The following is a 22261-nucleotide window of genomic DNA, read 5'->3' as shown; positions in this document are numbered from 1 at the left end:
TCTTTGACACTCTAGTGTCAGCAACATGCTGGTCCATACTCCTATACTACATGCTACTGCTTATTATTGTTAACAGAGAAACGAGGCAGAACTGAAATTAAACAATAGCATCTATTTGGAGTCTCACGATTGCTATTTGGGGAGCAAAGATTTGGGCACTGATCCAAATTGTGTCCCACTAGGGAACAAAAGTTAGGGGTTTGTAAAGACAGAGGGAATGTTTGTATACATCGTTTACACAGAATTTTGATTGGTGTTGGAGGCAGAAAACTTTTTTTGACTGAATATTACAGGTAGCTAAGGCTATCAGTAAGCAGTCTCTTACTGTAGCATGTACTCTGGCTGAGTCCTTGGAATGTTTCTGGTTTCATCCAGTTCAAAAGTTCGTGGTTCCACCATTGAGGAGGTGCACAAAATCTGTCTCCTTAATGACCTCCCAGCACTATTTTTAAACTCCTTGACAAAAGTGATTCTATTTTATTTCACCCTTCACATTATATTTTTCTTTTTATTAAAGTATCACTGCTATACAATCATGAAGGATTCACATGAGTGACATTGGCTTTTAACATTCACCCATATTATCAAGTCCCCCCACCCCATTGCAGTGACTGTCCATCAGCACAGTAAGATGCTATGGAGTCATTTCTTCTCCACGCTATACTGCCTTCCCCGTGACCTACTGATATTGTGATTGCGAATTATAGTGCCCTTAATCCCCTTTTCCCCCGCTCCCCACCCACACTCCTCGCCCCCTTCCCTTTGGTAACCACTTGTCCCTTCTTGGAGTCTCTGAGTCTGCTGCTCTTTTGTTCCTTCAGTTTTGTTTCTTTGTTATACTCCACAAATGAGTGAAATCATTTAGTGCTTGTCTTTCCCTGCCTGGCTTATTCACTGAGCATAATACGCTCTAGCTCCATCCATGTTGTTGCAAATGGTAGGATTTGTTTTCTTCATATGGCTGAATAATATTCTATTGTATATATGTACCATTTCTTCTTTATCCATTCATCTACTGATGGACAATTAGGTTGCTTCAGTATCTTGGCTATTATAAACAGTGCTGTGATAAACACAGGGGTGCATATGTTTTTTTGAATCAGGAATCTTGTTTACTTGGGGTAAATTCCTAGGAGTGGAATTCCTGGGTCAAATGATATTTCTTTTTTTAGTTTTTTGAAGAACTCCCATACTACTTTCCACAGTGGCTACACCAATTGACTTTCCCACGATAGTGTAGAAGGGTTCCCATTTCTCTACATCCTCACCAGCATTTCTTTTCTTTTGGATGCTGGCCATCCTAACTGGTGTGAGGTGATGTCTCATTGTGGTTTTAATTTGCACTTCCCTGATAATTAATGATGTGGAGCATCTTTTCATGTGCCTGTCGGTCATTCGAATTTCTTCTTGGAAAAGTGTATGTTCAAATCCACTGCCCATTTTTTAATCAGGTTGTTTGTTTTTTTTAGTGTTGAGGCATATGAGTTCTTTAAATATTTTGGATGTTAATCCCTTATCAGAAAAGTCATTTTTGAATATATTCTCCCATATTGCAAGATGCCTTTTTGTTCTGCGGATGGTGTCCTTTGCTGTACAGAACCATTTTTGCTTGGTGTAGTTCCATTTGTTCATTTTTGTCTTGCCCAAGGAGATGTGTTCAGGAAAAAGTTGCTCATGTTTATATTCAAGAGATTTTTGCCTATGTTTTCTTCTAAGAGTTTCATAATTTTACTGTATGAAATTTTGGACTATTGAATTGTTGTTTTCATTTTTCTCCATACATAGCTTGATCTCTGTTTTTATTTTGTCATTGTTTTTTTAGGAGCATGTTGTTAAGTCTCCATGTGTTTGTGGGCTTTTTTATTTCTTTTGCGTAATTTATTTCTAGTTTCAAACCGTTGTAGCCTGAGAAGCTGATTGGCACAATTTCAATCATTTTAATATACTGAGGCTCTTTTTGTGGCCTAGTATGTGGTCTATTTTGGAAAATATTCCATGTGAACTTGAGAACAATGTGTATCCTACTGCTTTTGAGTGGAGTGTTCTGTAAATATCTGTTAGGTCCATCTGTTCTACTGCGTTATTCAGTGCCTCTGTGTCCTTACTTATTTTCTGTCTGGTTGATCTTTCCTTTGGTGTGAGTGGTGTGTTGAAGTTTCCTAAATGAATACATTGCATTCTATTTCCCCTTTTAATTCTGTTAGTATTTGTTTCACATATTTAGGTTCTCCTGTGTTGGGTGCATAGATTATTTATAATGGTTGTATCCTTCTGTTGGACTGATCCTCTTATCACTGTGTCATGTCCTTCTTTGTCTCTTGTTACTTTCTTTGTTTTGAAATATATTTTGTCTGATATAAGTACTGCTACTCCTGCTTTTTTCTCCTTATTATTTGCATGAAATATCTTTTTCTATCCCTTCACTTTTAGTGTGTGTTTGTTTTTGGGTTTGAAGTGAGTCTCTTGTAGGCAGCATATAGATTGGTCTTATTTTTCATCCACTCAGTGGTTCTATGTCTTTTGATTAGTGCATTCAGACCATTTACATTAAGGATGATTATTGATAGATATGTACTTATTGCCAGCGCACGCTTTAGATTTGTGGCTACCAAAGGTTCAAGGGTAGCTTCTTTTCTATCTAACCAGTCTAACTTAACTCACTTGGTACATTATTTCAAATACAATATAAAGGTTCTTTCTCTTTTTCTCCCCTTTTTCTTCTTCTTCCTCCTCTGCTCTTTATATATTAGGCATCATATTCTGTACTCTTTGTGTATCTCTTGCTAACTTCATGAGTTGTTAATTTAATTTCGTTTTGCTTCATAATTAATTAGTCTTCTACCTTTTACTGTGGTTTTATTTTCTCTGGTGACAGCTATTTAACCTTAGAAGCACTTCCATCTAGAGCAGTCCCTTCAAAATACACTGAGGAGATGGTTTGTGGGAGGTAAATTCCCTCAACTTTTAATTATTTGGAGATTGTTTAACTTAACCCCTGTTTCAAACTTAAATGATAATCTTGCCAGGTGGAGTATTCTTGGTTGGAGGCCCTTCTGTTTCATTGCATCAAATATTTCAGGCGATTCCCTTCTGGCCTGTAAGGTTTCTGCAGAGAAGTCTGCTAATAGCCTGATGGGGTTTCTTTTACAAGTGATCTTTTTCTCTCTCTGGCTCCCTTCAGTACTCTCTACTTGTCCTTGATATTTGCCATTTTAATTTTTATATGTCTTGGATTAAATCCTATGGCAGCTTTAGGGGCCTAACGCAGAGGCTCCTCCCTGCATGCAGGGCCCACTGAACACTGGCGGTGGAGACTGGTGTTATGGCCAGGAAGGCAAGTTCAAAATCCCAGACAAGCTCTTTCTTCCCAACAGGCACCAGATCCACTCACCTGTGACCCCAGCTGTTGCTGCAGGCACATGGCAGCTCCAGAGAGTAGAGCTTGTGTTGGGAGGATTCCTTGTGTTGGGAGATCTCTGTACTTCCATCACCTGACACCGTCTCCTCTACTTCATCTAATCTACTTTTAAATCCCTCCATTGTATGTTTCATTTCAGATATTGTATTTTTCAAAGCTTCTACCTCTTTAACTCCTGACTGAGATCTTGAATATTTTTCTGTATGTTTATGACTTTTATTTTGAAATCTTTATCGAGAAGATTGGTGATTTTAGTTTCACTAAGCACTCTTTCTGGCATTGTTTTTCTTGTGATTTTGTTTGGGCCAAATTCCTTTGCCTCTTCATTTTTTAGTGTTTCCTATGGCCTAATAACTTTGTGGAGGCAGCACCCTCTAGCTCCGAGGAGCTCTACTCCCTGAAGCTGCCATGTGCCCGCAGCAATGGCTGGGGTCACAGGTGAGTGGATCTGGTGCCTACCTGGAGGAAAGAGCTTGGCTGGGATTTTGAACTTGCCTCCCCGGCCATAACACCAGTCTCCACTGCCAGTGTTCAGTGGGCCCTGCATGCAGGGAGGAGCCTCTGCATTAGGCCCCTATAGCTGCTGTAGGCGGGGCCACCCTCTGGCTGGCCTGGAATTGGTGGGGTTGTCAGGTGAGTTGTACTGACACCTACTGTGAGGAAGGAGTGGCAGGTTGCATACCATAGTGAGGGGACCTCGGAGCTTCATTGCCCTCCAGGGGGATGGAATGTCTGAAGCCTCTGAGAGTTCCCAACCTGCTGGGCTGAGCTGTCAGAAAGATTTTTTTTGCATCTGTCCTCTCTTCTGAGCAGCAAGCTTTATGTAATCTTTGCCCTGTAAGTGCCCCTCTCACTGTTGGTAAGTCCTTCAAACTGCCTGCCTTTCTTTTGTCCAGGGGGCTGGTTATGAGTACAAGCAGTTGAGGACTGAAATCTCAGTCTCTCTAAGTATTCTCCTTGTCTTTGCTTTCTAACCCCATTAATCTCCAGAGTACCATGTAATGTGAGTTTGTGCTCCCAAAGATCTCTAGCACTAGTGTTCAGTATTCTTGGACTTCTGTTGCCTCCCTGCTCCATTTCTCTTCCTCCCACCTATAGGCTGGGATGGGGTGAGAGCTTATGTCCTGCCAGATCACAGCTTTGCTACTTTACCCTTTTCTGTGAGGTCTTCTCTTTTTCTCCAGATACAGCCAGTCTGTTCTGCAGTCATCAGGTCACTTTTTTCAGGATTACTGGTATTTGCTGTATTTTCATGTTTAATGTGATTTTGGGAGGACGTTTCTGTCTCACTTCTCATGCTGCTATCTTTTTCCCCTTCCCACATTATGTTTTGACTTGTATATATTTTATTCTCAAACCTAGTAATTCTTTAACAGTTGTCAATTAAAAAAATATATGCCACAGAGCCCTATTGACCATTAAAGAATTTAAAATGTATTAATTGAGAATATATCATTCCATCTTTAAAAAGTGTTTTCATAGCCATAATTTAATTTATATTCATTTTGTTTTCAACACACATTAAATATTCAAAACTTGACATTCTCAGAGTAATGATGTGAGCTACAAACATCCAAGTATTCAAGATATTTTTAATTTTTTATCTTTCAGCTCTTTTAGCCACATATAAATTAGATATATTTTAATATACAATTGTGTTATGATTATTTTTCTAGTTTCTAGAGCAATTGCTGCTTACAAGAACTTTTATATGATCCAATAAAACTCAGCATTATATTAAAATATATTTCCTTGTGAAAGATCATAATGAACTTAATGGAGTTCTAGCATGAATGAAAGGCTCACATGGTCCTTATATAATGTTGTTTTTCTAAGTTATATTATTCATCTTCACACTTTTGCCAGTTGAGAAGATTGAGCACTTCCTTACTTATATATATTTGTAAGATAAAGGGTAAAAGCTTAAAATAATTTCGTCAAAATAAAGCTTAGAAGTATTTCTAAGAACTACCTTTCTTGTATGTCTTTCTTTACTAAACTATCATTTGAACTACTATTTTTGATATGCTGTTTCTCCAAATAGCCAAGACTGTAAATTTCACTTATAATTTCTTAGTGTAAATAGAAAAAGCTCAAAGTGAAATTAAGTAGAACAACCTACCATTTGTTTGTCAAAATTAATAAAATATGTCTAATGAATTTAATAATAGTAATATCTATCATCATCAACATACTCATCTTTAACAGCATTTTTATCAACATCAAACATAGATTTAGCCTTATATAGTTTTCCAACTCTAAATTATGATAAATGAAATAGCTCCAATTTAGTTTTCTGAGGACCTTACCTAAAAAAATCCTGCAAAGACAATACAAATATGTTAAGTAGGTACTTTCTGTACCTGATTAGTTTGATTTTAAACAAACTTACTATAAGAACTTATAAGAACCAAGAAAATAGTTTAAGGTAATTATACAATCAACTGTTTTTGACCTTTTATTTCTTCATGGTTTAATCTCACAACTCCAGGAAAACAATGTTTGTACATGAGACTTCTATGGATACCTGACAAACAGCAACAGTTTCAAAAATGTTTAGTTATTGTACCACAGCACTGAAGTTTGTGTTCCTGATAACACTTCATCTTATTGAGACTACATCCATTGTTCTAGGCAAGACCATTATCTTCTTTGCTGAATGTAAATTGTGTTCAAATACTTCCATTCCTATTCTCAATCACATAAGCAACCATCATCTAAAGATTTAGAACAAGCACTAAACTTATCAACATTTTACATACATACATTTTTTTCATCAGATCCTTTGCTGTATTAATTTTCTATTGCTGGGATACAAATTACCATAAACACAATGGCTTAAAACAACCCATGCCAATTATCTCCCAGTTTTGGTGGTCAGGAATTTGGCCACAGTTTAGCTGAATCCTCTGCTCAGTGTCTTCTTACCAGACTGAAATTGAGTGCCTTCTGATCTGCATTCTAATCTATAGGATGGTTTGTGAAGAATCCCCTTCAAAGCTATTTAGAGAGTTGGCAGAATTCATTCAATTTTGGTTGTATGACTGAGGGCTGTTGTCTGCAGGCTGCCCTCAGGTATAAAAGGTTACTTGTATTTCCCTGGCATATGTATCTCTCCCTATGCAGCTTACAGTATAAACATTTGCATCTTCAAGCTGAGATGGAAAATCTCTCTTTCTCCAGTGTGTTAAGACTGATTTTTATATAACTTAGCTGAATCGAGGGGATGACATCTCATTACTTTTATCATGTTCTTTTAGAAGCAGGTCACAGATTCCACCTGCATTCTGTGTATGGGTATTATAAAAGTGCATGATTTGTTGTGAAGCATAATAGGGTTTGACTCTCACATCCTGTTAGATTGAAAATGCCACATGGACATTTATTTATTTACTTACTCATTATTCACCCCTTTTTGTCTCACATTGATGTAATCTCTGCATCTTATATAAAATGCACTGTCCATAATCACTCAATAAATGCTTATGCAGTAAATTTTCAAAATGAGTATTCTTTAGTGTTCCTATTTTTTTAATCATTCAACTTTTCATCTATGAACTGCAGCAGAATAAAGCATATTTTAATATTCTAATTTTTAAACCATGTCTCACAAGTTTTCACTAGTTTAGCATTCATACAGCAAGAAGTGGCAGAGCTCTGAATGCACCATCAGTCTCTTTTATTACAAAGCCAGGATTTTTTATTATAATACATCAAAAAAGTCACTGTCATTTTTTACACATTCAGTATCGATCTTTGTTAATTGACTTAATACTTAGATTTTTGTGAATGGATTTACTCTAGGAGAAGAATAATTATTCATTAATTTATTTGTGTTTCTTGGGATGTTTAATCTTCATCAAGGAAGAAATATTTGTCATAATTTGTTTCCTATGCCAGAGAATCGCATTACACAGAGCTCTCTGTCCAGCTTCCTTTTAAAATCATACATCCACTTTTCTGAGCTTTAAAACTCAGTTTTAAATTCACTTGGTTATATTTTTAAGTTAAGCATCCCACAGATAAAATAATGATTTTTTTTATATCAAAGTGGTCACTTCTTTCAAACTAAGCTTTTCCCTGTTATTTTTCTAAGAAATTGTGGGAAATATATTTATGTCTAAGAGTATTATTTAGGTAATAGCTCAAAAAACATAGATTGAATAGAAGTCCATTAAAATTGGAAATTAAAATTTAATACTCTCTAATTTGGAATCTATTTTGACATGATGTAATTATGCCAAGAATATGAAATGTGGTGCTTGCTTAATAGCAAAATCATTGTGAGGAATGTGAGAAAACTAAATTGATTTATTTCTGTTGTAGAAACAGGGTGTTTGATATGCACTAAATATATAATAAATTCTTAATGAGTAAATGCATATATAATCACTAAAAATAATATTCGATAGGATAGCAATAGTGGGCATAAATATTGAAATCCATTCTTTAAATTTTTGACTTACTAACATTTTATTAAACCAACTAGTGTGGCTAATTTATTATAACACAAGGTTCATACTCATTACTGATTAAATTGAATATTGACTTTCAAACGGATTCTATCTTTAAGTATAAATTGAATAGGCTAATAACATTTGTCAATAACTTTTTTCTTGATGAGGAGTATTACTCAAAAAGAAAACCGATGTCTATCCCTCCTTTATTTAGAGGTTTATGATTAAAACTGTTATTTAAAAAAGGATGGACCCTCTAAAACATGTTACGGCACAGTTTGAATGTTCCCAAGGTTTGGAAATTGAAAATAAAGGTACTGATTGAAATTTTCAAAGATCCATCAAAGTTTGTAGAAGAAATATATTTAATCTTGGACATTCCTTATATGTATCATGTGGCATCACTAAATGTATTTTGAGTTAAACTAGTCTCATTTAATGTTTACAGCTAATTAATATATATTTAAAATGTTTAAAACTGAAATGCAGAAGCTTGTCTATAAACAATTACAGTGATGGAAATATTAGTTCTTATGGATTTCTTCTCTTTTTCATTTTTAAAGTTATTTCAAGTTTGATTCCACCATATTTAAATTGTATGTATACATAGACAGACATATACATATATATATACACACACACACACATATATATATATATATAGAGAGAGAGAGACAAAGATTTTGTGTATGTGTGTGTGTGTGTGTGTATGTATGTATATATATGTATAACGAAAGAGAGGGGAGGAAGGTATAGGGAGAAATGGCAAATAACCATACATTTTAAAGTGAATGGTGAAGGTACACTCAGACATTGTAGAATATCAATAAACTGTAAACCCCAGCAAAGAGGTAAGCTGGGTTTGTCTGGCCCACACTGGAGAGGTGCCTTAGATTTCATAGTTCCCAGTGGAAACAAGGGTCATTTTTCTTTCCTTACCTAGAATGAGTTATAATCAGCCATTTCTGTCCTCAAAGCAGAATTTAGCTTATGACTAAAATAAATAAATAATAGATAATATCAATATTTATCTACATATAATATAAATTTAAATTAAATATAAATGTATTTATTTACATAAATTGTGTGTAAACAATGTAACTATGTGTTATGTAAAATAAGCAATTTTATAAATAGATATTTAATATAATGTATACATAAATTAAAATAAGAGAAAAATATAAAGTGATCTAGAAAGAGGAAATATAGCTGAAAGAATCTCTGGAATTTTATTTTCTCAAAGTTCATATTACAAATAAATAGAAGGAGATTCATAAGGTCATGCTAATGAGTGGTAACTATTCTCTGTAGCAATGAAAACATTCTTGACCTATCTACTATGATGAGGGGGATGAAAAGTTCCCAACCAGTCAGTGAAGGAAATTCAGTTTGGTGTGGTAAGATGTAGTAACTTTGGAAAGCCTTATTGTTTTCAGTTTGATACTTGAAGCTGCTCTGTAAGGAAGTTTGCTTTATTCTGGCAAGTGGATTGTATATATTTCTTGCAAGGAATAGAGAGCGGTGACAAGTTTTATTTTTATAGCTCTGTCTAGATGCTGTCACAGACAGGAAATTCCAGAGTTTGAACAGACTGTTGAAGGGCAGATGCATATGCACAGCCCCCACTTCACCAAGAGATTCTAGCTTGCTTCCTGACATTGTATTAATTTGGGATTTCTCATCGCAGTATTGGCTGTGGACTCCAAACCCTGATATATCAAGGAAATGAGTGGATTTCACATAGAAGCCAGGGACAGAATATAAAAAATAAATGAATAAATAAAAGTTAACATTGTCAAAATTGTGTCAGAGGGAATACTGCTGTGATGTCAACCCTGGCTGCTTTTGCCATGTGTCACCACTCCCAACCCGGGCACGGAGAACAGGGATAAACACACAAAGGGCAAAGCTTTGTGACTGCCAGCCTTTGGATTCATACTTGAAAGTGAAAGTCAATGAAAGGCCTTTCTTTAATCTCTTTCCAAGAGATGAACAGCAATCTGGACCCAGGACGGTAGACTCCACTGAGAGTGCTTTCAGCAAGCACTGTTGGAAAAGGCATGCGTTCCTGCAGAGGTCTCTTTCCATTATATTATCAGGAAGTATTTTGGTGGTTTGTACAGACATACTTCATTTTCTGAGTGCATATTAATTGTAAAATGACAGTATAAAACTTTGAAAAAGCAAGCTGGTATTTTCAAGTCACATATTACCTTTTAATATGGTATATAACGTGTTTGTGTTTAGGGTTTGTCTCTCTTCATATTGCTAGAATATTAGACTCATGAGAGCAGAGATATGAATGAGCTTTTGTCATTTGTATTTCCAACTACCTAGAAGAGTAAAGTGGCACCTCCCTGAATGCTTGTTGAATAAATGCATTTCTGAGACTATTGAATGCCAGAGAAATGAATATGAGCTTTATAATAGAGAATACAAATAAGGTAAATTCAAAATCGGTATATTATGTGTTGAGTAATTATTGTAAAGTATTCTAATGAGTATGGAAAATGCATCATAAATTTCATGAACCTTGCATTTACATGTAAGATTATTACATATTGGGAAAGTTGGGTTTTTTTCCCAGAATTTTTGACAACAGAATATTTCCAAATCACTACTGCAAAACTGTATCTTTATTAACAATACCAGTGTGTTCATTATGCCAATGAAATTATTTCCTGTAAAGCAAGTACAATGAATTTATTTACAGCTCAGCTTTGTTCTTTTTAAGTACTGGGCTTGATCTAGATTGCTAGAGCATAACATTATTAGCCAAGGAGATCTGGAAAAAAAATTTGTACTCAGTGAACATGGCAGAGTTCAACATGGAATTTATAATTAAAGTGTACTACCACATTAACAGTTTTGTTTGAAATGCCTCTCATTTACCTACAATCATTCAACAAAATTTGGGGTTCATGTATAAAAATTTGCCTACAATTCTAGAGATTGAAGAGAAATTAATGAAGATGGTTTCTTGTCTAAAGTTTTCAATCCATGCCAACTTATCTCATGACAGAAGTGCCACTGTTAGCTGATTGGCAGAGTAAGTGTATTCAACATGCTGGTCCTTAGTCTTTTGAATAAAGAAGCATAGCCTCTTGCCAGGAGGTATCTTCTCATTACATCTTTATTTAGAAAGTGGAGTTTTCTTATTTAGTCAACATGTACTCTGGGGTTTCAGTTATCAGTTTGATATGGTGAGTTTTACCTTTCAGGCTGCTGTAAATATGGAGCCTATTGAAATGATTAGAATTGCTTTGGAAATAATATAGATATAAATTGACTATTTTTAAAAAATAAGTGGGAAAGTTACTATCTTCCTCATTCTTCAAAAACAAACAAATGTAACACATGATCCCAAATATTATTATTATTATTATTCCAGATGGTAAGTGCTTTACCTATTCTAAATTAATGTTTATGCAAGTTTTTTTGTGATATTTTTAAGAGTATAAATATGATCCTCTAATAAAAATATACAAGATCACAGATCAAGAGGTTCTATTTTACAGACATATTAATAGCATTGTCTTTAATGATTTTAAAATTATGACACATCAGGTTGTTTTTATCTTGAAGGCTGTTAAATTAGACCAAATGGTTTGAGTGAGAAACAAAATAAAATAGTGTATTTGTGAGAGCATAATACTTAAAACTAAGCTAGTAAGAGGGAAGTCAAGACAGTAGATTGAGGGCCCATTATGGACCAAAACTTTATCCTCCTGTCATTTGGGAAGATACTACTTTCCCTTTAAGTGTTTTCTCTTCATTTTGTAATTTTAAATATTCTTTTCTGTTCATTAATGCCTCATTTCTAAATAAAACAAAAAAAGGAATGCAAGCCATCATAAATGTTAGGAAGGCTATAATCCAGGTTTGGGAAAAGGGATGCAGTATCTCTCCCGTGGGCACAGAGAGCTAACACAGCAGGCCTTTCTTGGCTTCCATGACCCCGGAAACCTTCTGAACGATTTGTTCTCCTTATCATTTCCTAGTTCTTTCCTGTAATGGAATGTGCAGAGGTTTCAGAATGACAAACTGCACCACCTCTTCAGTTAGTAACCAGTTTGTAATCTTGACCCAATGAGAATGACCTTTCCTCCACAGAATGGATGTCATAATCCCTACCTGAGAGAATATGCCAAAAACAAGTTCAGAAAATATATGTTCAAGTAGTTGGAAGATTTTATAGATGCTGAGTCAAAAATACTCATATAAGTCTTATGGCTCACTCTGAGGCACTCTTATAAGCATGTATTTATAGCCATTTACTTATTTAATCCTGAAAACAAACTTATCAGATAGTTACTATTTTATCTCCATGTTAATGATGAGGAAAATGAGATGGAGATGCTAATTAATTTACTGAAAAATATAACTGGTAAATTGAACTTGAACTTAAAAAGAAGGCATACTCTAGCTCACTGCTCTTGTAACTACTACCATTGGTCAATATTATTTCACTTTTTCCTGAAAGTAAGCATGAATTGTTGTTATATTTTCCTGCCTAATGTTGGGCTCTATTTTGGGCTCTTCATGCCTAGATCTTATAAAATCAGAAGCTGAGTCCTTTTTTCAAGGAAAAAAAAAATTGACAATCATGTAAAAAGAAAACTCATTTTTTTAAATGTAAAGAAGTACCAAAAAAAAAATAGATTCCACTTTAAAATGTGTGTGTTCTAGTGCAGTGGCCTTTGAAATCTAAGGACTGTATATCCTATGAGTAAAAAGAAATGACCTGTACTTTTAATACAATATTTAAATAAATTACATATATGTATATATGCTAGTGTACAAATAATCTTTATAAAACTCATAAAAAATGAATGATGATTTAAAACATTTTCTTTGTACATTCTGATGAACCTTATCTACAACTACTCTAAGAGAGAATCCTGGGCAGGAGGTATAAATTGAAGGACCTCCAAAAACAATATGGCTTGCCAGAGCATTTAGCCTACAAAGATTGGACAATCATTTAAACATTGGCAATCTCACATGGAAATTTGGATTTTTACCACCTTCTGGAAAAATCAGAAGATCTAGAAACACCATTGACAGAGGTTGAATACCAGCTGGCCTTTCAAGACAAATCCTATACTCCATATTTTATCACAGCCTTCACTATCCCTATTGTCCCATTAAGCTAATTCACTCTTTTCTTTTGTCTTGTCTCCTGTACGCATATGAGTTTAGAACTTCTGAGTTGCAGAAAAAAATTTCCTATTCCCTCTACTCTGATCTATAATCAGGGACATTTTAGAAATTCTGCATGGAAATTTCAATTTACAAAGAAATTGAGCACATCACTCTTTCAATAAGCCTTTCTGATATGCTCACTGGCCACTACTACCTCATTCAGTTTCTTTACTTTCTAGGCGGTTGCAAAGAAAAACAAAGGAATTAAAATGAAATTCATCCAAATGCTTCTGAAGACAGATGTATTAACAGATGATGGTTTATCCTTAGTCTTACTGGGCATAGTTAAATCAATTTCTTATCACTCTACTAGAATGGAATTAGCATTTTAATGATTTTTTTTCCTACTTAATTGTGTAAGACAAGTGTCCTTTGAAATTTTCATGTAGAATGCTAAAAACCGATTACCTCTTAAATTGTTGCAGAGCACTTCACACTGTATAGTAGAATTATGCTATGGGCAAGATAAATGTAGTAATGTAAACTGATTAACATTTGGTACACAGGGTCTCAATATTAAAAAAGGTGTGGTTCTGATATTATCAGCATATTAACTTCTCAATTTACTTGCTTAAAAGGAAATAGCAGAAAAGATTACTTTCCTTAGAAACTACTTGTCTGCAAATTCACAGTTCCAGAGCATTAAACAAGTGTGCTACTCTGTTAATGGATAAGGTAGCACAGCTAATTAACTATGAAGTCATTAAGGCTTTTCTGTTCTATGACAGTTCTGTTTACCTATAAGAGATTAATGAACTTGTCAAATGCTTCTTTCTCCCTTTTGTTATTTCAGATCAGCCTTGAAAGGAATTTGACAGAAGATGTTACAACATTTTCACTTCTGGAAATGGTTAGCTTCAGGAATTATCCTTGGTTCCCTCTTCAAAATCGGCTCTGGACAGTATGATGATGGTAAGACTGCTCTTAGACTGACCTTTAGAGTTAGCCAGAATGCTTTATTATTAAATTGAAAATGAAACATACCACAACAATGAATAATGCTAATTTGCAGTTTATTTTTAAAGGTTACTAGCTCTATCAATAATTTACTTTAATTAAAATAATTCTACAGAAGTGACATCCAAAACTCTGTGCTTCTTAATAAGGATTTTGCAGGATGGTAGAATATCCAACTCGAGACCTCTGTGTGAACGATTACTCATTCTTACAAAACAAATAATTAATTGCTATGAAAGAAAACACATTAAATTCTATTTTCTATCTGTCCCAGTAATCTAATGGGTAAGGCATTGGCCTCCTAAATTCTGTTTACTAACCCTTGAATAAATACAGACAATGGTCTGAGATAAAGTGTAAGAATATGAAAGATACCAGAAATTCCTATGAGAAAATTTCTCTGAAGGGGTCAAAAGTAGTGGCTATAAGTGATTTTAGTTTTAGCACTGTCACTGGGTATTGGAATAATTCATCCCCCACTATTTTATCTGGAAAGAGTGAAAAGAAGGTAAATGACATCACATTAGACTTTGTAAGTCATTCACCTTACTAGTAGCAAATCAGTCACTTAAGAAATATATATATGTATATTATATATTATATATATTGTATAATATGTAGTATTATATAATATATATTTTATAATATATAGTGTTATATAATATATATGTGTAAAGATATATATACATGCTATATACATATATACCTCATTTGGAATTTGCAGAGTAATTCACAATAGCATCTATTTTCATGAAGTCTGTAGCCTAATCCCCTGAAAAGTTATGCTAATTAACACAGTGTTTACTTCAAGTGCATCTGAATTTAATGTTCATGTCATTGCCATTTAAGGAGATTTTGACTCTCCAGTCTAAAAACAAGTTTTAAAATGCAATAAGAAATAATTAATGTGTTAGCTACTTTGAAGCAAAAATAAAAATCAGTGAAACTTTAAAGAGTATGACTGTATTAAACAGATGCATTTTTAATTGTGCCTCAGGAATAGATGACAATCAGTGTGTTGATATTTCTTTACGTCATAAGGCATTCTACCTTTATTCATATTTAGTGTTCAGGCTGAGCAATAAGGGATTCACTGTCATTGCTCACATTAGACATTCATGTGCTCTGTACTTTTTTATGTACTAACATAATTTAGGTTATAAGAGGAAATTACTCCTGGTTTAACCTGTAATGCTATAGAAATGGTTTCCTTAATAAGCTCATTTTAGCTCATGCTCTTTCTAAATATGCTTTCATAGTCTCGGAAATAAGATTATCAAGTTGCCATTGGCTGTCACATAGTGTACGTTCTGAAGCAGAGTGTAACTTCTTACCTGCCAGTGACAGTGTACAGAAGGGCTGCCCCCTAAAGGACCACAATACAGACGGCTCCCCTACAGCACTGTTAGAAAGCCTTCTCAGTTGGCCTCCTAGAAGTGACTCAGTTCTTGAGTAGATTGAAGGAATAGAGAAATGTTAAACTGGTCACAGAAATACAAACTTTGTCTAGTGTTCTGCAGAGATTGCTTAACTTTACATGCATTTCAGCATTCCTTCCATACTTGCATCTTCCAACATGCCCCAGGAGGTAGCAATGTTTTGTTCCCTTAGGTATCTTTATATCTCAGGTCCTCACCTCTCCGACCTCCCTCAACTAGGGACTCTTTGACATCACTTTTATTCAGTTGTTCAGCTCTGTGTGACTGAAATGGTTTTCATAACTATTACTTTTTTAAAATTCCATATAAAATTCTGAGCCCATGCTATGTAGGAATGAAATCAAAACTCAGCAAAGCATGGCAAATATTCAAAATAACACTAAACTGGAATGTGTGGTAAGAACTTCTTGAAGCAATTTCTTTTTATCCAGATGCTTAGGGATGCAAGTATGTGGTTAGATTGATCAAAGTTAATGATGATGGTCAGAAACATGCAAGAAACTTTTTCTATAGATAATCCATTGGTCGGATTAGCCTGCTGTGATAGTTGACAAAAGATTTACATACATGGTGAGAACTTCAGATAGAAAAAAATGAAGGAGAAAAAATTCTAAACTACTCAAAGGCTATTTGCATAACAGTCTAGGTTTCTCATATACTAAAGAATAGGATTATCCTTTTCATTGTAAACCATTTTTTATACTTTTCTATGTATTTCTTCAGACATAAGAAAGTTAGAAGGGAAAAAAAATTGAAACTTTATCCTGAAATTGAATATTCTAGTATTACCCAAATGTGTGAAACTCCTAAGAATAATATATTGTATAATTATTATTTAAAATATTTTTATAACAAAATTATTTACTTGAAATCTTTGGCTACGTTTTGAGTCTTTTTTTATATTTCTGATTCAAATTGCTGGGATAATTTTTTGATTTGGTAATAAAATTTGTGGATTGCCTCTTCCATAATGGACATTTTGTTTGTTTGATGACTATATATCTAAGCAAGAATTAATAATGTAAGATTGATAAAATTATATTAAATTTTAAAAGTCAGAATTTAGCTAACTGATAGAAATTTAAAGAATGTAATAGATTTGTAGTTTATAGTGTCTTTTTCTCCTCATAAGAGAGCATTAGCATTGATATTTTAGCTTATAGTAAAATGCATTACCAAAGCTGACAATTTTATTTGAATGAGAACATGTATCCTGATCCTAAATTAAGTGTGGGGAGCCTGGAAGGAAGCACCACGCGGAGGCAGAAGTAGCAGGGCCATCTGCTAAAGTATATGTTGTGTGGGAAAAAAGAAAAAAATATATATATAAAACAGATCCCTCATTCTAACATATTCACAGTGAGGTAAATAAGCCAAGTTGTGCATAGGATCTGTGTTTTTGTTTGTTTTGATCTGATTTTGAATTCATGGATGAATTCAGAAAGGGAGAGGAACAACAGGGACATGACATATGGGTAGTGGATATGTTTTATATTTATTTTTTTATTACTTCCTCTGTATTTTCAAGTTGTTGTATTGCTGCTGCAATTAGATGGGAAAAGACTTAAAGAAAAACTGTATATGGTAGCATTATGACTAAGTTTGAACCAAAGTATTACGGGAGTTTTAAAAGGTACATGTGCCTTTTAGGTGTCAGGTGTGTGCGCTTTTGAGAGTCAGGGAGAAAACAGACCAAGAGAGAGATTCCTTTAGTGTATGCAGACCACGACAGCCAACATGAGTTTATGAAGGAAAGGCTCCTCCCTGGCTGCTCAAGCACTTAGCCTTGAAAGCCAGAAATCTTCCATCTTGCCCTTGAGTCATTACATAAATTAGCATAGATCTATGATGTGAATGGAACTCTTATGTAGAACCAGAACAGCTATGAAAGGACCCTGTTTAAAACCTCAAAAGACCACAGTACTTCCTTAGGCTCAGTTATAATTAATAATTAATAATAATTATATGTTAACTGTTAATTTGTTATTAATATAAAATACTTTGTTAAAAATAATGAGTCTTGAAACTCAATTTATACAGCTTAGAACAGCATCTCATAAATGGCTAATATTCACTAAAATATTTATCATTATTGTTGTTATTAGTTCTCATTATAAATAATTCTTCTTTTATATAAACTTGCATATTTACTTATAAAGGAGTAATTTGTGCCCCTCTGTACTAAGTATATGTCTTTATGTCTCTCATAAACTTACTAAGCCTCTTGAAGACATAATTTTGTTTAATTACATTTTATTCCTAAAAGTATTAATAAATGTATCCTTTCCTTAGAAAGCTTACTGATTCACATGAAACTTTAAATGAAGTTTGAGGAACATTTCCAGGTTCATTTTTATGCTGGCTCTTAAGTAGTCCATGGAAGGTCAGTGATGAGATAAGCATGTCAATCAAGAGTACAACCATGTTCTAAGGTCTGATGCTAAAGCCTGGAGACATCATTTCTATCAATGCTTTCAGAAGCCATGAAGTAGAGTGCACCTGGTTTATATTAATTACACTTGAAAGATAATGAAAAATTACAATGCTGATAATAGAATCATAAAGAAAAAACAATTATCTTATGAGCCAAAACCCTTACTTTTCCAAGCAAGATGTACTGTCCCCACCAAGATGCCTTAACAAGAGATGGTTAAGTAAACTTACCAACTTAGCAAGAAGAGCTGAAGGATCTTACTGGTTCATCTTTCCAGGACATTAACAGCAGTCACATAGGGCAGTACTCTGTGGAACACTTACTTTCTCCCCTGGATCATGCTGGGAAGATTTTTTAAATCCCTTATTCTTTGAGTTTGCCTTTTCTATGCTTATGTACTTTATCTTCTACTTGTTAACATTATCTTTCTCTGAACATAGTACAGTGCAATAATTTTGAGTCTGCTTCATTAACAATTAAAGATGATTACTGGATCTAAGTACTTTTCAGTGAACTTGGTTGTCTCTGAATCTTCTTAATCCCTCATTTAAATATGATTTCTTAACTCAGCATACAAACAGTACAAATGTTTGCACACATACACACACATACACACACACATGTGTGGGTATAGCATAGTTGATACACATTTTAAACAAAAATAATCACTTGTAGCATATGTTATGCAGATTTAATTCATATATTATAGACATCTTTGTCTCTTTGTCTACCCCTTTTACTTATTCCATCTTGTAGAGGTTAAATTCAAGTTTTAAGAATAACTTAGTTAAAATCCTGAGTATTGTTTTTTCAGGGGAAGCTTTATAAGCTATTATATTTATATGCATTGTCATTATTATGTGACATTAGAATGGGAGGACAAAAAAGAACATTGCTATTTTCAATACTTTCTCCAATGAAATTTTCTTAAACAATCTCAGTGTCATGTCTAGATGAAAGCTTGACTGTGTCCTTTTTTTTAGGTTGTACCTAAACTTGCATTTATTTCATTTGCATTTATTTTTCCCTCTTTTCTTAAAATGGGTAATCTTGTAGAGCCTTGTACCTACCAAATGGACCTAGTTATAAAGACTTGAAAAAATTTATCTTTTATTGTTTCACCAACAATGTCCTAGTATGAAAGTTTAGAAATAAAAACTCTGTGACTTTGTGCCTAAAATAATTACTTTAATAACTTTTATATACTCCTTTAATAGACTCACTTAAAGCCCATCTGTGTATCTTGGAAGTCCTGAGAGTGAAAGAGCCGGGGTTGTGGGGGAATAACTCTGATAAATGGAAGACCAATTATTATTATTATTCTTAGGATTTTCTCTTTGCACATACACACAAACACACACACACATACACACTCAAAGAGATTATTCCACAATAACTTAGAATATCTAAGTTTTAATACTTCAGATACTCTCATATGTCCTGTTGTGGTAGGGAAAAGAAGTAAAATGTCTAATTCAGTGTCCAAGCAATGTAGGTAAAACTAATGATAAATGATAAGATGGACATTTCCATCTGTTGCTTAACCTGAAAAATTTGAACCCATTGAAAATAAAATGCTCACATCCTAATTGTGTGAAAAGGCAGGAATCACTTCAAATGTTCTTAATAGAAATTAAAATTGTGCAAAAATGTAATCATAATCTTGCCTGGCTCTGAGTTATCAAAGACTCACACAACTCATAATGGAGTGTCTAGTCATTTGGGTCTTTTCCTGCCAAGTCTCTGTACCTGTTACCACCACTTCTTCACCACTTCCCGTAAGCTTTGCAATTTGGTTTTTCTCTACTAAAAGTGCACTCTTTAAGGCCTCCAATGACTACTTTCTTGGGGAAAACCTATCATTTTATAGCTTTTCAGCAAATGGCATTATTGATCTACCTTCTTGAAACTTTTTCTCAGAGGTTCTTTGTACTGACTTTTTCTGATTGTTTACCTATCAGACTTCTTCTCCATCTTTCCTGTAACTATTCTACCTTTTCCTGTTCTGTAATTTTGAAAGCATCCCACTCTTGTTTATATTTCCATAAGGAGCCATATTCTATAATAAACAAATTTAGGTATTTCTGACAAGTAAACAAATTCCTCTCCTTGTTTTTTTTGGTTCCATCTGATTTCACTGGCATGGGGTATTCATCTAGCTGCATATCCAATGCATATACTATTACTTTTTCTCTAGTCCACATATTCATTTATTTATAAAACATTTATTTCATTAAGATTTTATTGAATATGAACTCTAGAAAAGACAAAGATAGTCAATATAATGTGATCTAAGAAAATGGAATTACATTCAGTATATGTGTTTTGGGGGATTACTAATGGAAAATCTGTTGAAGAATTTGGGTAGAGATAATAAGAAAATATTTGCAGACCACATTTTGAATTTTCAAATTAAGGAACTTAAGGAACATATGTAAATTTCAGAAAAACCATGAACACTGACTAGGTGTTCTTATTTAATATGGATACAGGCATCTCTGCAGCACTGAGGACAGTACATGCTGTTTTATGACTTCAGTCAGGGAAGGTTAGATATTAAAGTATCCAAAGGTAAGTATGTACTTTGTTGTGATCACTACCTATCCAAGGCATATTTATAAACTCAACTCCTTCATGAACCTCCAGCTAATAGCAACCACCTCTGTGTGTGTGTGGCGGGGAGGAAGACAGGGTGTGTATGGGGGGACACCCTTAGAATATATTTCTTGATTGCTTGTAGTACACAGTTTTTGTAATTGAATGTATTTAATGCCTTCTTATTTGCTACCGAGAAGTATTCCCCGCATGTTACATGCACATCACTACTGCATGTTCAACAAGTTTCTTGAAATGATGAATCATAAATATTTATTTTATCTGTAAAAAACATCTCTTAATAATAACCACTAATATCTATTTAGTATTTATCAATAAGCCCTCTCTATATTATTATATTATATTATATTATATTATATTATATTATATTATATTATATTATATTATATTATATTATATTATATTATATTATATTATATATGTATTAATATTACTTATTTCAATAACCACTAGTTGGGTCAATCTGCCAATGAGAATACTCATTTTTACCATTGAATATATTTAATGCCTCTCAAATATGGATTGAGAGATTAAATGTCTGTTTAACAATATTTAACAATAAGTGTCTAATTAGCAACATACAGGCAAGTTGTTCAGGTTTAAATATTATATATACATATTAATCTTCACAAGAACTCCTTGAGACCCTTGTGATTCTAATAACAACCACGTACTATTTCACTACTATTATGCCTTGTTTATACATCAGGAAACTATAGTGGCACAGAGAGGTTAAGTTGCTTTCCCATCTTGGGGCAACTATTAAGTGACAGAGCTGAAACCAAACCCGATATCTCAGCTCTAAGTGCAGTAATCACATGCTGTATTATTTTGCTATGACATCAAAACCTTAACCTTTCCTTCCAGATTTTACTCAAATTCTACTTATTTCTTGATACTAACTTATTCATTTTTTCTTTGATGTTGTTACTAATAACACACAATCAAAATTAAATGAGGAGAGGCTGGTCTAAGGGTACAAAATTCCAGTTATAAAATGAATATGTTCTGGGGATCTAATGTACAATATGGTCATGATAGTGTACTACATACTTGAAATTTGCTAAGAGGGTGGATCCTAAGTGTTACCACATTTTAAAAAGAAGGAAAGAAACTGTGTGAGATGATGGATGATTAATTAGCTCGACTGTGATAATGAACTCACAATGTATAAATACCAAGCCATCATGTTGTACACTTTAAATACATACCATTTTTGTCAATATACCTCAACCACACTAGAAAAAAAATAAATTCCATCTTCCCTTTTATATTATAATACATCATATAATGTTTGTTTTTATGTTTATATTATAAATTCCTGAAGATAGAGACTGTCTCATTTACTTTAGTTTCCCTCATTGACAGAATGACCCAATTAATGGTTATTGAAGTAAGTAAGTATTGAATTACCAAAAATAGATTGAGAGGTGAAATGTCTGTTTAACAATATATGGGCAAGTTGTTTAGGTTTGAGGAGTAGCTAGCGTTCAAACAATTCAAAAACATACTTAGTAAGAGTTTGATTTATGTGACACTGCTCAGGATTGACATAGCCGCAAAAGCAATCGATAAATTCCTGTGGTATGGAGATACAACTTACAACGTACTTTTTTGTATCTTGTAGGGAAAAGAACTTATGTAAGTTATATATGTAATGTTTTTAGAGATTCAGTCAATATGTATCTCATAGTAGTGTGTCATTTAGAGAAGTCTTTGTAGAACACTAAACTGG

At 33.7% G+C, this 22261-nt stretch overlaps 1 protein-coding gene across 3 annotated transcripts in view; it reads left to right on the top strand.

Annotated features, from left to right (window-relative positions):
• Positions 1 to 22261, top strand: part of PCDH15 (protocadherin related 15) — a 761207-nt gene that overhangs the window by 322 nt on the left and 738624 nt on the right. For all 3 annotated transcript variants that reach the window (XM_057505880.1, XM_057505879.1, XM_036928766.2), the window contains exon 2: positions 13874 to 13992. In XM_057505880.1, the coding sequence (XP_057361863.1) occupies positions 13902 to 13992 (91 nt within the window). In that variant the 5' untranslated portion in view covers positions 13874 to 13901. The remainder of the gene's footprint in view (positions 1 to 13873; positions 13993 to 22261) is intronic.

Source organism: Manis pentadactyla, chromosome 8 (assembly GCF_030020395.1).
Source record: "Manis pentadactyla isolate mManPen7 chromosome 8, mManPen7.hap1, whole genome shotgun sequence".
Lineage (NCBI taxonomy): Eukaryota > Metazoa > Chordata > Mammalia > Pholidota > Manidae > Manis > Manis pentadactyla.
This window is presented reverse-complemented; position numbering and strand designations above follow the sequence as displayed.